Genomic DNA, 15,125 nt, shown 5'->3' with positions numbered 1-15,125 from the left:
AAAGAGAATATGGTAAAACCATCAGTCTATACATGAAGTAAACACTGTTTAAAACAATAAACATCAAATAATAAAGAGGAAAAATAGGAACAAGTATAGCAGACTTTTTCACATTTCCTGATGGTCCCCCTAACAAGTCTGCAAGTGCCCAAGGGGACTGAAACCCTTATTGGGCTTTAGAACATAATAAGTTTGGTGCTTCTGAGTGAAGCGCATGATGGCCACGCCCAGTAACTGAGGCCGGAAACTGCTAGCCAGGCAGAGAGAATCAGAGACACACCTCCAAAAGAAAGATATTAAAAATAACAAGAAAACCAGGCAGGAGAGATGGCTCAGTGGTTAAGAGCACTGGTGGCTTCTCTTCCAGAGGACCTGGGTTCAATTCCCAGCAACCACACATACACCCAGACATACACATAGGCAAAACACCAATGTATATAAAATTTTAAAAAATATTTAAAAGTTAGAAAACATTCTAAAGAACTTGGGTTCTTTAGATTTGAGTAGGCAAAATTTAATCCGAGTAAGCCAAACTACTAACAAATTGACAATTTGACAATACTTGCTAATGTAAGGTTATATGCAAAATATAGTCCAATATAAATAAAGCTAGAAAAATGCTGTAGACATACTTTCTAAACAAGAATGTTGAGCAACAACAAAAAGAAATGAGTAGCAGAATAGAGATAAAGGAAAATGACATGAAAATAGTTCATAGAAAAAGATACACTTGAAAAAATATTTTTTGAGGTAAGGGCCTCTGTAACTCAGGCTGGCATCAAACTTTCTGTGTCATGAATGCTGAACTTGAACTTCTGATTTTCCTGCTTCTACCTCCCAAGTGCTGGGATTGCAATTATATACTATAAAGCTGACCCATAACTTTTTTCTTTCGTTTTTAATATTTAAAAAAAACCATTTTACACCTGTGAGTGTTTTGTGTCTTCTGTGCACTATGTGTATGCAGTGCTCACAGAGGTCAAAAGAGGGCATCTGACCTCCTGGACTTGCAGTCGAGAGTCAACTGCCAAGCCATGTCCTGTTTCCTTTGTCCCGCCTCACCTAGCAGATTGGCAGAAATTCAGAACATTTGAGGAAGATACATTAAACATGGGCTAGGAAAATACTTGACTGGAAATATTTGTCTAACATGCTCAAGACTCTGAATTTGTCACCCAAAATAGAAGGAAAAAGGAAAATCAGGAACTCGTATATGCTGGGTTGGGGGTACCAATTGGCATGATCTCAGTGGAGGAAACTGCTGTTATTCTTTGACAGCAAATACACTTCAAAAAAAAAAAAAAGACCATAGACAGAGTACTAGTCAAACAAATTATGTCATAGCCTTAAAATATCACAGAATTATTAAACAGATGGAAAATACCAGAGTTTAAGCTGTATAGAAACAGATCATGAGTAAGAGTATAAAATGGCACATCACTTATAACACAGATTTCAGCCAGTTATGTATGCTTACCCTATAATCTATTAATTTAATTTCTAAGAATTTAGTCATAAGACATGAAATCTGTCCAAAAAATACTTTGTTCATCAAAGGACAATGGATGCACAAATTATGCCTATATTTAAATCAAATAATACTCAAGGAAAAAGTAACAATTGATACATTCATCACTGACATCAGTGTGTGTGTGTGTGTTCTTGAGACAGGGTTTCTCTGGATTGTTTTGGAGGCTGTCCTGGCACTCACTCTGTAGACCAGGCTGGCCTGGAACTCACAGAGATCTACCAGCCTCTGCCTCCTGAGTGCTGGGATTAAAGAGGAAGTGCTACCACTACATGGCAACTGACAATCTCAAGCCATCTGAAAGAAATGAGATCCTAGATCTACCCTCTTGGACCATTAATTAAAAAAAAAAAAAAAAAAAAGAAGCCAGATGCAGCCATTTACACCTATAATTTTACAACCCAGAAAGCTTGTAAGAAGTCCAAAGTCTTGAGGCAAGCTACCTGGTGAGCTGAAAGCCATTTGGAGTACAGTACTAGAGGGACCACACCACAGATGTACATATACATAGGACTCTCTGTGTCCTATTATTTACTCTGTATCACCTAGGTACTTGGTCAACAAAAGCTATCACATGAAGCTATCCACTTGGCCTAAAGAACTATGAAAGGCTGGGTGGTGGTGATGGCACAGGCCTTTAAACCCAGAACCGGGGAGGCAGAGGTAGGTAGATTTCTGAGTTCCAGGCCAGCCTGGTCTAGAGTGAGTTCCAGGACCAGAGTTACACAGAGAAACCCTGTCTGGGGAAAAACAAACAAACAAACAAAAACCAAGAACCATGAGCCAAAATAAACCTCATTTTGTTGAAACATGCCAGTAACGCAGGATAGTATGTTATCACGAACTGAACACTGACTGATACAATCCATATTTTAGTCTACCTTCCTAAGGAAAATCTAGTTACCGAGAAAGGATTATAAACACTGCCTACTTTTTACCTTTTGTATTATTTGCTTTTTCCATGTTGATTAACTAAGAGACAGGATCTCACTCTTAATTCGTTTGTTTTGAGACATGGCTGGACTAGAACTCACTATGTAGATCAAACTGGCCTTGAGCGCAGAGCTCTCCGCCAGCCTATAGCACTGCCTCCCAGGGGCTGGGACTAAAGACATGTGCCACCACAACAGGCTTAAAATAGAATTTTTTTAATTAAAAAAAGTTTAAAAAAGAAAAGATTACTTGGATTTACTTTGAAATAAACCAGAAAGGCCATCTCTTGTAAATACTGAAGTGGGAGAATGGAAACATAGGACATCATTAAATAATCTCTACCTTTGAGTATATTTGAAAATTTTCATAATTAAAAAAAAGCACCACAGGAAGTAGGTATGGAATACTAGTACTAAGTGGCAGGAGCATTCCCTAAAAACAAACAATATATCTGGAAGGGTGTGAGTGAACCCCTGCACCCTCACCCAAATAAACAAACAAAACTGGGTCTTGGGGAGAACTAGGGGTCTGGAATGGGACATTCTGCTCCTTTGGTATTTTGGGGGGGCTGTATAGCACACACTGTGACAACTGGGATCTTTCTTCAAATGCCCTCCATTTTATTCATTTATTGCAACAAAGTTTCACTATGTAGCTCTGGCAAGCTTGAATTTAATACAACTTATCCCAACTCCAAGTGCCAGAATTGTAAGTATGTACCCCACTACCTTTATTCTTCAGGGTTTCCCAATTAACCTGAAGTTAATAATTTGGCTAGTTTTACTGGACAGTGAGCTTTAGAGGCCTGTCTGCCTCAATCCCTCCCCGCAGCACTGAAGTCTTTTACGCTAGTTTGGGGAACCTGTACTCGGGTACCAATTCTCTGGGGCAAGCAATTTACCAGCAGAGCCTTGTTTGTGTTCTGTTACAGGATCTCATAGCATCCCGGGTTATCCTTGATCTCACAGCAATCATCTACCTCTGTCTCCTAAGCGTTGTGGGCTATCTTACTTGGCTTGAAACAGAATTTCATAGTTTACAAATTTACCATTCCGGAACTTTTTCTCAGAGCTCTATATGTAGATGTGTGTACGTGCATTTAAAACATGGTCTCAGATTCTTGCTTTCACGTGATCTCTTGCCTTAACCTCTATAGAAGCTGGAGACACAGAGTATGAGGCCAGCCTGGTCTACTACAGAGCTCCAACATAGTCACGGCTACTCAGAGAAACCCTGTCTTGAAAAAAACAACAAAACCAAAACAAAACTCTTAGAAGAATTTGATATATACATGCAAAATATTTTGATCATTCAATGCATTCTTTAATCTTGTTTGTTTAACAAACAGAGTCAGTGTCTTCATTTTATGTTCTTGGTTTTATTAGTTCAGACTGGGTCTCCCTCTGTAGCCCAGGCTAAAGTTAAAACTATGTAAACAGCCATATGGAAGAGATGGTTTATGCCTGATAACACAGGTATATCTTTTTTGAACAAAAATTAAGTTGGTATAGACAGCCTGCCGATTATGTTGGCAAGAGCCATATAATTGATACTTATGTAAATGTATTATTACTATAAGCATTTAATGTACTATGTGCATTATTAATACTGTATGGGCCACTAACCTGGCTTTCATTATAATTTTATCATGAGCTAAGCACTATTTTATGAATGTTTACATTTAATCCTCATAACAGACAAACACCAATACACATAAAAATAAACAATAAAAAAATTAAAGGTTTTTCTTTTGTGTGACAGAGTGTTTTCCTATATGTACAAATAAACACCAAGTGAATGGCTGGAGGACAGAAGGCTATTTGGTAATCCTAGCACTTGGGACGACAGAGCAGAAGGATCACGAATTTGAGGCCACCATGGGCAATAAAGCAGGACTTTGTCTAAAAAGCAAAACAAAAGTCTCAAAGAGAGGGCTGGGCATCGATGGCACAACCCTGTAGACCCAGTAATGAGAAGGCTGAGGCAGGACAATCACTTGGGCCTAAAATCAGTCAGGAGGGTGGTCCATGTCTACCTCTTGGGAAGCAGAGCAGAAGCAGCAGGACTTCCCATTCAGTCTCCGCTGCATGGAGAGTGGAAGACCATGCTGGGACATGTGACACCCTACCCAGAAGCCCAGAAAGGAAGAAAAGAAATGAAAGGAAGGGAGGCAAGTATGGGCTGAAAAGGAGGCTCAGTGGCAGGAGTACTTGCTGCTCGTGTAACCATGGAGACCTGAACCCAAGTCCCAGTATTCACACAAGAAGCTGCGTGTGGGGAAAAAAAAGAGGCTGGGTGTGGCAGATGGCTTGCTGGCTGCCAGCCTGGCTCCAGGTTCAGTGAGGGACTGTCTCACAGGAGTAAGGCAGACAGCGGTAAAGGACTCTCAACATCTCCTGTAGTCTCAAAACACACATGAGCATACACAGAAACATACTCACAAACTAAAAATAAATTAATTAATATAAAAACCAGAAAGGGGCTACATAGATGGTTCAGTAGTTGACAACACTAGCTGCTTTTCCAGAGGACCCATATTCAATTCCCAGCACCCACATGGTGGCTCACTCTGTAACTCTAATCACAGGGGATCTGATTCCTTTTCTCATCTACACAGGCACTAGGCATGCACGTGACACACATACATACATGGAAGTAAAACACCCACATACACAAAATAATAAAGTGGGTTAATTTGTCAGCACTATAAGGCAGCAAATGAGGCTGGGGTTTTGGTCTGGCTTCCCATCTCTTCTCTCATCTTCAAAGATAGAAAGAAAGCAACCCAAATTTTATGCCTAACTACCCCAGATTCTCATTACAAAACCTCAAGCGTAGCCGGGCGGTGGTGGCGCACACCTTTAATCCCAGCACTAGGGAGGCAGAGGCAGGCAGATCTCTGTGAGTTCGAGGTCGGGCTGGACCGACAGCCTCCAAAACAATACAGAGAAACCCTGTCTCGTAAAACCAAAACAAACAAACAAACAAACAAAACAAAAACAAAAACACCTCAAGTGTAGAAAAGGTGAAACAAAGGGAATAGCTGACCAGGTCTACAGGAGAGGAAAGTGTCAGAGCTGACCAGGTCTACAGGAGAGGAAAGTGTCAGAGCTGACCAGGTCTACAGGAGAGGAAAGTGTCAGAGCTGACCAGGTCTACAGGAGAGGAAAAGTGTCAGAGCTGACCAGGTCTACAGGAGAGGAAGGTGTCACAGCTGACCAGGTCTACAGGAGAGGGAAGGTGTCACAGCTGACCAGGTCTACAGGAGAGGGAAAGTGTCAGAGCTGACCAGGTCTACAGGAGAGGAAGGTGTCACAGCTGACCAGGTCTACAGGAGAGGAAAGTGTCACAGCTGACCAGGTCTACAGGAGAGGAAAGTGTCAGAGCTGACCAGGTCTACAGGAGAGGAAAGTGTCACAGCTGACCAGGTCTACAGGAGAGGAAAGTGTCAGAGCTGACCAGGTCTACAGGAGAGGAAAGTGTCACAGCTGACCAGGTCTACAGGAGAGGGAAAGTGTCAGAGCTGACCAGGTCTACAGGAGAGGAAAGTGTCAGAGCTGACCAGGTCTACAGGAGAGGGAAAGTGTCAGAGCTGACCAGGTCTACAGGAGAGGGAAAGTGTCAGAGCTGACCAGGTCTACAGGAGAGGGAAAGTGTCAGAGCTGACCAGGTCTACAGGAGAGGGAAAGTGTCAGAGCTGACCAGGTCTACAGGAGAGGGAAAGTGTCACAGCTGACCAGGTCTACAGGAGAGGAAGGTGTCAGAGCTGACCAGGTCTACAGGAGAGGAAAGTGTCAGAGCTGACCAGGTCTACAGGAGAGGGAAAGTGTCAGAGCTGACCAGGTCTACAGGAGAGGGAAAGTGTCAGAGCTGACCAGGTCTACAGGAGAGGGAAAGTGTCAGCCATCATAGCCATCTATGTTGCATCAGGAGCTTACATGGTTTGCTCAGTTCTTGAAACAGGAATTAGGAGATAGGATATTTTAATATTGACTATTTTTATTTCAAATGTTCAGAACCAGAATGTTTACATTTTACTAAGTTCTTTAAAGTCTCTTTACTTGAGTGCCACTAGTAGGCTGTCTGCCTAAAAAGACAGAATTTAGAATATACTAACTAGGTACAGCCTCTTTTGGGGTATATTTTTGATTCTGGCTTATTAGATGCAATTAAGCATGCTTTTTCTACAGGTAGATTATACCTTACATAAGATGTTTAGAACTAAAAGTAGTCCAGATGTTTGAGTTTTGTTTTCAGTTTTAGAGTATTTGCAAATACACAGCAAAGCCTGGCAGCTCAGACCTGCAGTCCTAGTCACTCAGGAGGCTGAGGCAGCAAGATGGAAAGCCCAAGCCTCGCTTGGGTACACAGGACAAGGTCAGCTGGGGCAATTCTGTTTTGCAAAAACAAAAAACAAAAACAAACAAACAAAAAAAAAAAAAAAACAGGGCTGGCTCAGTAGTCAGCAAGAAATTGTTTGCCTTATTGTGACATGTTGGCACAAAAAAAATGTTTGGACTATGGGGCGGGAGGGAAATTTTTGGCTCAGGAGTTAAGAGCACACACTGCTCTTGCAGAGGACCTGGACTGAGTTCCCAGTACCCATGTCGTGGCTCACAACTGTCTTTAACTCCAGTTCCAAGGAATCTGAGGCCCTTTCTGGCCGCTGTAGGCACTGTACGCATGGTGCGCAGATTCACACAAGCACATACACACGGAAAAGGCGCAGGTTCTAAGCTGCATGTGTTGGTGATGCATACTTACTTAGAATCTCAGAGTCTGGGAAGCTGAAGTGGCAGGGGAATGAACCACCAATGACAAGGCCTGGCCAGGCTACGATGAGGTCTAGGCTCCCCTGGACTACAGGGACTATTTTCCTTCGGATGTCCAGAGCCAGAGTGTCTATGCTCTGCTGAGTTTTTAGGTCCCTTTACCTGGATGCTGCTCTCTTCATCCTCCCGGGGCGACTGTGCGGGCATGACTTCCACATCAGAGTTATCAGAAGACGCATTCCGTTTTCTCTTCTTGCCCACTACAGGAGTGATGGTGCTACAAGGGAAACGAAGGCAAGGATACTGTGAGTATAACACAGACTATCGGATACTAAACTTCCAGACAGAAATGCATGGGTCTAAAGAAAATAAAAATGCTTGGCACCCCCGTCTACGGTACCAATACTGCTGAGAACTATGCCTGAAAAAGACGGCACTCGGGCCTGTAAGGGTGGCCTGAAAGACACTTTGCTGAGGACCACATAACAGAACTGAAGCTTATTACCTTTTTTATTTTTAAGATACATGGATTTTATGTGGAAGAGTATTTTGTCTACATATACGTAGGTGTACCAGCTGCATGCCTGGTGCCTGCAAGAACTCAGAAGAGGGTGTCAGATCCCCTCACCTGAAATTGCAGAAGGTTGTAAGGTGCCATGAGGTGCTTGGGAACTGAACCCTGGTCATCTGCAAGGGCAACAAGCAATCTTCACTGCTGAATCATCTTTCCAGCCCCCCAAAAACCTGCCTTTTAATAGGGTGAGAAAACCTATACATCTACACAGCTTGAAGAACAGAGAGCAGCTGCTAATAAAAAAAGCAGGTAGAAGAAACAACAGAAAAAGGAAACAAGATTGCAACAAGAACCATGGTAAGCCTCATTCCCTCAACAAGGCTTGAGTGACAGTGACTGAGTTTAAAGTCAGGGAAGCTGTGTCTAGGAGTTCTCTTGTCAGTTGATGGCAGGGGTCCTGAGAAATCTCTCCTACGTGACAATGATGCAAACGTGAGGAGTGTGCGCTGTCTGAACAGCGATTCATCTGTCCTTTTGAAAATACACCTGTTTAGACATGTCTGCTAGACACGTAAGCACTAGGACAGAGAAACAAAGGTCCAGCGTGTAGCTGCTATGGATACACAACCCCTTCCAGGACTTGCACAGGAGTGTGCTGCCTGTCATCCCCTTCCAGGACTTGCACAGGAGTGTGCTGCCTGTCATCCCATCAGGCAGCAAGGGCACTTACTTTAGCTTACTCTTGCCCTTCGTTTTGGAGGCACCAGACGTTTTGCTCTTCTTTGGCTTTTCCTCCTTCAGCCTCTCTCCGCTGCCCTTTTTCCTGCGTTTCTTTTCACCCTCTTCCTCTGGCCGGACGCTGGGCAGCTCATCCTCATTCAGGACTCGAGGTATGTTTTGCTCGCCCCGGGCCCGGGCCCTAGCAATTGCCTCCGCTACAATCCGATTTGCTTTCTCTTGCTTTTTCTGGTGCTCCAGCCTGCGGTTCTCCTCCATGCCAGTCTTTCCCCCAGGATGAGGAGCACAGCTTGCTGGTGTTGACAGGGCAGCCACTTCACTGGCACTTAAAACTTTAACCACAGAGAGCCCAGAAGAGGCTCCCTGAGAAGAGCCAGCCTGGAGAAACAAAGATGCTGCAATTTCAATATGTTTGCAATTTAAATGGCCTAAAAAAAACTAGGTGCACTCAGCCAGACATGGGAGCATAGGCCTGTAATCCTAGCACTTGGGACACAGAGGAAATAAAATTGATTGTCCAGTAGCTCAAGGTCAACCTGGCCTATATAGTTAAATTCCAGGCAAGCAAAGGGTTACATAATGAGACCCTGTACACACACACACACACACACACACACACACACACACACACACACACACACACACCATACAAACAAAACACAAATGAGGTACTTACTAATGCCTTAAAAAATCAGGCTCAGAGTTAAGACTCACTAAACCTAGATCCATCTGAAAAATAATTGTGGTTTCTGATGAGAAAACAATTCTAGAAAATTAACCCTTACATATTCTTTTGCTCTTCTGCTTTTTTTTTTGGGGGGGGGGGGAGTTCGACACAGGGTTTCTCTGTATTGCTTTGGAGCCTGTCCTGGAACTCACTCTGTAGACCAGGCTGACCTCAAACTCACAGAGACCCACCTGCCTCTGCCTCCCGAGTGCTGGGGTTACAGGCCACCAAAAGGTCACTATTTTAGAAAAATTACAACCTACACAACCAATCCTGACCTTTGTCCTAACATTAAAAAGTTTGACTCATTCCCTTGGGCTACCTTCATGACCCGTGTGTGTGTGTGTGTGTGTGTGTGTGTGTGTGTGTGTGTGTGTGTGTGTACACATGCACATGGATGCAGGTGTCCTCAGGAGCCAGAGGCACTGGAGCAGGAGTTACAGGCAGTCACGAGCCACCTAATGTGGGTTCTGGGAACTGAACTCAGGTCCTCTGAAGGAGCAGAAGTACTCTTAATCACTGAGTCATCTTACCAGCTTCATTAACTATTTCTTTATTCTTCAAACAAGACACCATTCCATCAAAATAATAAAATCTGTGTGTATGTGGTGTAAACCAGAAAGATGATGGATGTTCTCCATTGCTCTAATCCCCATGAGACAGTTTCTCACTAAACCTGGAGCTAAGCTAGTGACCAACAAGTCCCAAAGATCCTCCTTTGTCCCCTGCAGGACTCGAGTTACAAGGCTATGTACTGGCCACACCCACCCTTTTAATGTAGTTGCTAGGCATCTGAACTCAGGTCCTCATGCTTGCACAGCAAGTATTCTTATCAAGAGAGCTATATCTCCTTAAGCCCTCCTTTTAAGTATTTATTTTGTGTGTGCTATGTATGTATGTATATGTCTGGAGTGTGCACATGCACATGGGGTACCAAAGAACAATTTTCTTTTCTGCGTCTCCTTCAGTTGCTTTACCCTCACTATGTAGTCCTACCTGGTCTGGTGTTCAATATGTAAACCAGGATGGACTCTCAGAGATCCATCTGCCTCTGTCTCATGGCTGCTGGGATGAAAGGAGTGAGTCACCACACTTAAGACAGGGTCTCTCAGTGATCTGACTCGACTAGCCGGCTACAATACCCTAGGGCCCCTCCTAGCTCCGTTGGGGTTGGATCATAGGCATGTTGGTATGTTCGGTTTTTCATATGGGTGCTTGGGACCCAAACTCAGGTCTTCACTCTTTTTTTTTTTTTTTTTTTTTTTTTTTTTTTGGTTTTTCGAGACAGGGTTTCTCTGTATTGTTTTGGAGGCTATCGGTCCAGCCCAGCCTCGAACTCACAGATATCCGCCTGCCTCTGCCTGCCGTGTGCTGGGATTAAAGGCGTGCGCCACCACCGCCCGGCAGGTCTTCACTCTTGTGCCATCAACTACATCATAATTTCAAATCATTCTTCTCTTAAACTTTTATCTATTTCTTTACTTGCGACAGGGTCTGTCTACTATGTAGCTCTGGCTGTCCTGGAATTCACTAAGTAGATCAGACTGGCCTCAAACTCACAGACACGCACCTGCCCCTGCCTCCCCTGAGTGCTGGGATTAAAGGCAAATGCTACCATGCCTGGCTCCTTTGGGTATGTGTGGAAACAGTCTAGCTATGCAGTACAGCCCAGGCCCATTTTCCCCCACCCACAACGCTATAATAAGGAAAAGACCACAGTTTAAAGACAAATATTACAAAACCATCACCTCAAACTCAACAATTATTCTTAATCTTCGTATGACTGAATCAAAGCAAGGTTTCTATGGGTAAAATAAAAATGTGTACAACAGTTTCAAAGCATGAATTAGAATTCCTCAGAGTTAGCAATCATGGCTACCGAATGCAGTGACAAGAGACTAAGGGGATGTTTCCTTCTTTCCCTTTCCAAGTCACTCACCTGTGGCTGCAGCACCATCTTGAGTGGTACCGAAAGCCTTTGTCCTGGGTTTTGTCCTGGTCCCATTATCTGAGCCTGCTGTACAGAGGAAAGTGTCAATGGCTGGGCTGAGGGTGGTGGCTGTGGCTGTGGCTGCGATGAAGGAGGCTGTGGTACAATCTGAATTTTCTGCTGTGGCTGCTGCACCTGCAGCTGAATAGTTACTACTTTGGCAGGCTGCCCCTGAGCATTCTTGGCTTGAGTCAAGGCTGCCAGCTGGTTGCCCTGTAACACTATCTTGCCTGGTAGACTCCCTAACACAACATGCCGATGTCCTTGGGGACCTCCGGACTGTGGCTGTTGGAGGACCAAGGTGATGCGTTTCGATTCGCCCTACAATGGAAAAAGGAAATCACAGAAGAGGGTTATTAAAGAACGTTATATACAGAAATATTTATACCATATTTCTTCATTTGAGATTCATAAAACTAAGTGTCAGAAGAGAATCCGTTTTTGTTTACCCTCTAATATGTCCCTACAGCATCTTTTCTGTAACACCTCTGCCCAGTGGGTATCAAGGCTATCTCTCTCTCTCTCTCTCTCTCTCTCTCTCTCTCTCTCTCTCTCTCTCTCTCTCTCTCTCTCTCTCTCTCTCTACACACACACACACACACAGACACACACACACTCACACACACTCACACACACACTCACACACACACACACACACCTTATAATAGCTATCTTCTAAGGCAGTCATTTAATGTTTGGGAATTTGGACAAAAATTCTTAGAGTAAAATGAAACATGCCTCCACATTAGCTCCATAGCCTTGATGCCTACAACTGCCCCCAACTCTTCTGTGCTTTATAAAGAGCTCTGCCTTCGTATGACAGACAGTAGTCAGGGGACAGAAGTATCAGTGACACCAGGAGACAAGGGTGCAGCAGCACATGCTGCAATCCCAGCATCAGGAGGCTGAGATGGAGGACTCCAAGTCTGAAGACAGCCTGGACTACTACACACTGAGAACCTCTCAAAAATAAGCAAGCAAACACACACACACACATACCCTCAACTGTTGTGATAGCACACACCTCTCACCCAGCAGTAAGAATTTGAAGGAAAGTTGATCTCAAAATTTGAGGCCAGCCTCCCTTGACTATATAGAATTCCAAGCCAGCCTGGGCTGTACAGCAAGAATGTGTCTCAATAAATGAATAGATAATATAAAAGGCAGAGCACTTAAAAAGTCTTGCAAATATATGCTCCCAGAGCATCTTTTATATTCAGTGACAACTTAGAGCATACATCTACTGTGAATTTTTATTTAATGCCCACATCTCCCTGCAGACTGAGCTCTGTAAGGACACAGACTGTCCATTGTATTCAGCACCAGGTGGGCACATTGCAGCATGTGATAAGAACTGAGAGGCACATTAACATTACTCCCACCAAAACAATTAAGGAAGTGGCTGTCAAAGCTCCCTGGTGAAAAGCAAAGACGGCAGTCACAGCACCCGCCTTCAATCCCAGCACTCGGGAGGCAGAGGCAGGCGGATCTCTGTGTCTGAGGCCAGCCTGGTCTACAGGGTTGAGTTCCAAGACAGTCAGGACTACAGAGAAACCTTGCCTCAAAAGAACACCTCCCCCTCCCAAAAAGGCATGGTGGTAAGCGCCTGCAACCCCAACACTTGGAGACCAAAGCAGGAAGACTGCCATTAGTTTGGGACCGGCCCCAGTTAGAGTGACTTTATTCCAAAAAAAAGCTCACAATCTGCAAGACAGATCTAAAAAGACTCTCCTATTTCTATAAGCAGTTGTTGTGTTCCTGTGCTCTCTCTCCCTCCACCCTCACTGTTCCTAAGTCCTCTGTGAAACCACAATTCATGTCCCCTTCACTCAAGTCACCTGGGTAGGTGCAGAAGTCAGTGTAACTGCAGGCTTCAGTGGGGGCCCTGCAGCCCCAGGGTTTCCAGCAGGAGCTGAACCCTTAACTGGCTGGAGGACTAGCTGCTTTACTGGTCGGTTCGGCTGGACAATGCGCTGAACAGCAGCCTGGTTCCCAGGGACCTTGGTGGCCAACACTGTATTACCAGAGACAATGGAAACACCTGGTCGAAGGGGTGTGCCAGTTAGCACTTTGGTAAAAGTGACTTTTCCACCATTGGCTGTGCCAGCCACGAGGGGCTGAGCTGTACTGGTGATACCTTGGGCCTGAATTTGTGCCACATGGGCGCCCGTGACTGATGAGTTTGGTGGGGCTTTGAGGATAACAATCTTAGGGGCTGACTGAGATGGTTGCCCTCCAGTATTACTGGGAGAGACAGCTGTGGCAGAGACGCCCATGAAAGGATTCCCTTGGCTCAGGATCTCTTGGCTCTTGGAGACCTGCAAAAGTCCTGATGTTGGTGTTGATGTCTGCAAGACAGGCTGGGCTGGCTGCTCCTGGCTGGCGGGCTGAGTGGTATAGTCATGCAAGGTTAAGGACTCTGAAGCTGCAGCTGCGGACTCTTTGGGAAGTTCAGGGGGAGCTGTCTCCTCTGGTGGGGGAACCAGGTCACTTGCTGATGAATTTCCCACATCACCACCTCCACCGTCTTGGTTCATCTGATCCAAGGAGTCCAGAGAACTTGGCAGTCCAAGTGCTTCTTCAATGGGGTCTTGAGTGACCTGATTAAAGCTGTCATCAGTCAGAGAGTCCAGGCCAAATAAATTTGGGTCATCAAACAGATCCATGATGGGGTCTGCCATCTTGGTAAAGTAACAAAGTGTATCTGTTGAAGGCCTGGGGAGGGAAGGGGAGGGGGGGAACTTGTTCTCCCCTCCCCTTCCCTATTAAGAAAATAATGTACACAATGGATGAAAACTATTCTTCAAGTGAAGAGACCAGAAACAAGTGCATGTCAGATTGTCCTGACCTTCATGGAGCAACACAGCCAAGTCTTCAGAGGAAGAAGATGAAACTCCTGTGATGGAATATATAAACAAAAAATAAGCACAGTTGGTGATTTCAATGAAAAGTTCTAAGCTATCATCTCAATATCCATTTCCATTAAAATAGTAAGAGGATAGTATAAAGAACTTTGTAGATGGATACACAGTAAACAAAACAACAAAAATCTTTTTTTGCAAGAGACTTAGCATTTCAATTCTAACTTATATGTCCAACTTTTCCTTCTTACCATTATCTATCTATGCATATCCTACATTCCTACCTAGCACAGCTCACTTGAGTTCTTGTGCATACGATGCTGTGGCATATACCTGGAACACAGCCTCCTCCCCCCTTCACCCCACTCCGCACGTCCCTTTCAGCAGAAAAACTGCCCACCCGAAAACTCTTTAACTCAGCAACTGTGAGGACTTGGTTCTTTACTCGCTTTAAATACCCACAGCATTACATCTTATTAAGGCATATAATGACTTTTGTTTCTTATCCATATCCTGCAAAGGTCCAAACCATTCCTTTGATCAAGTTATAGAAACTATCAGCGTCTTGAGATACTTGTCTGACATGGAAAAAAAATTGTCATAAGTTCATAAAAGTGAACAATTATGGATCTTGTTCAGAGTATAACCTCCAGAACAATGTACTATGACCCAGCTCCTGAGAGATCCTTGATGGTGGGAACTGTCTTTGGATCCCTAAAGCAGCATATGTAAAAGCCATCAACATAACGGTTAAAAGCAATACTTGCTCACATTACTGGAATGAGCTATTCAGTCTTCACCGAATCACGCTGTAATCCCTGATGCTAGCATAAGACAGTTCAAAAGCCTCCTATTGGAAACTGCCCCATAAAATGTTATGTTGATAAATTCCACATCTATGGCTTTAAGTTCGTTAAAATACTAGGAGGAAACAAAGGAAATTAAACAACCCAAATAATACAAATACATGAGAAAGAGGAGAAAGGCAGAGATGGCTCAGCAGTGAAGAGCACTGACTGCTTCTCCAGAGGACCCAGGTTCTCCAGCACCCAGAGGCTCACC

General features: G+C 44.2%; 1 protein-coding gene across 5 annotated transcripts in view; it reads right to left on the bottom strand.

Moving 5' to 3' along the window:
* Positions 1 to 15,125, bottom strand: part of Chd8 (chromodomain helicase DNA binding protein 8) — a 65,294-nt gene that overhangs the window by 31,105 nt on the left and 19,064 nt on the right. For all 5 annotated transcript variants that reach the window (XM_040736686.1, XM_040736682.1, XM_040736685.1 and 2 more), the window contains 4 exons: positions 13,041 to 14,098; positions 11,152 to 11,523; positions 8,478 to 8,863; positions 7,396 to 7,510 (listed from right to left, as the gene is read on the bottom strand). In XM_040736686.1, coding sequence (XP_040592620.1) covers positions 7,396 to 7,510; positions 8,478 to 8,863; positions 11,152 to 11,523; positions 13,041 to 13,883 — 1,716 coding nt within the window. In that variant the 5' untranslated portion in view covers positions 13,884 to 14,098. The remainder of the gene's footprint in view (positions 1 to 7,395; positions 7,511 to 8,477; positions 8,864 to 11,151; positions 11,524 to 13,040; positions 14,099 to 15,125) is intronic.

This window comes from Mesocricetus auratus, unplaced genomic scaffold (assembly GCF_017639785.1).
Source record: "Mesocricetus auratus isolate SY011 unplaced genomic scaffold, BCM_Maur_2.0 Super-Scaffold_100066, whole genome shotgun sequence".
Lineage (NCBI taxonomy): Eukaryota > Metazoa > Chordata > Mammalia > Rodentia > Cricetidae > Mesocricetus > Mesocricetus auratus.
The sequence above is the reverse complement of the archived record's forward strand: the minus strand, read 5'-3'. Positions and strand labels throughout refer to the sequence as shown.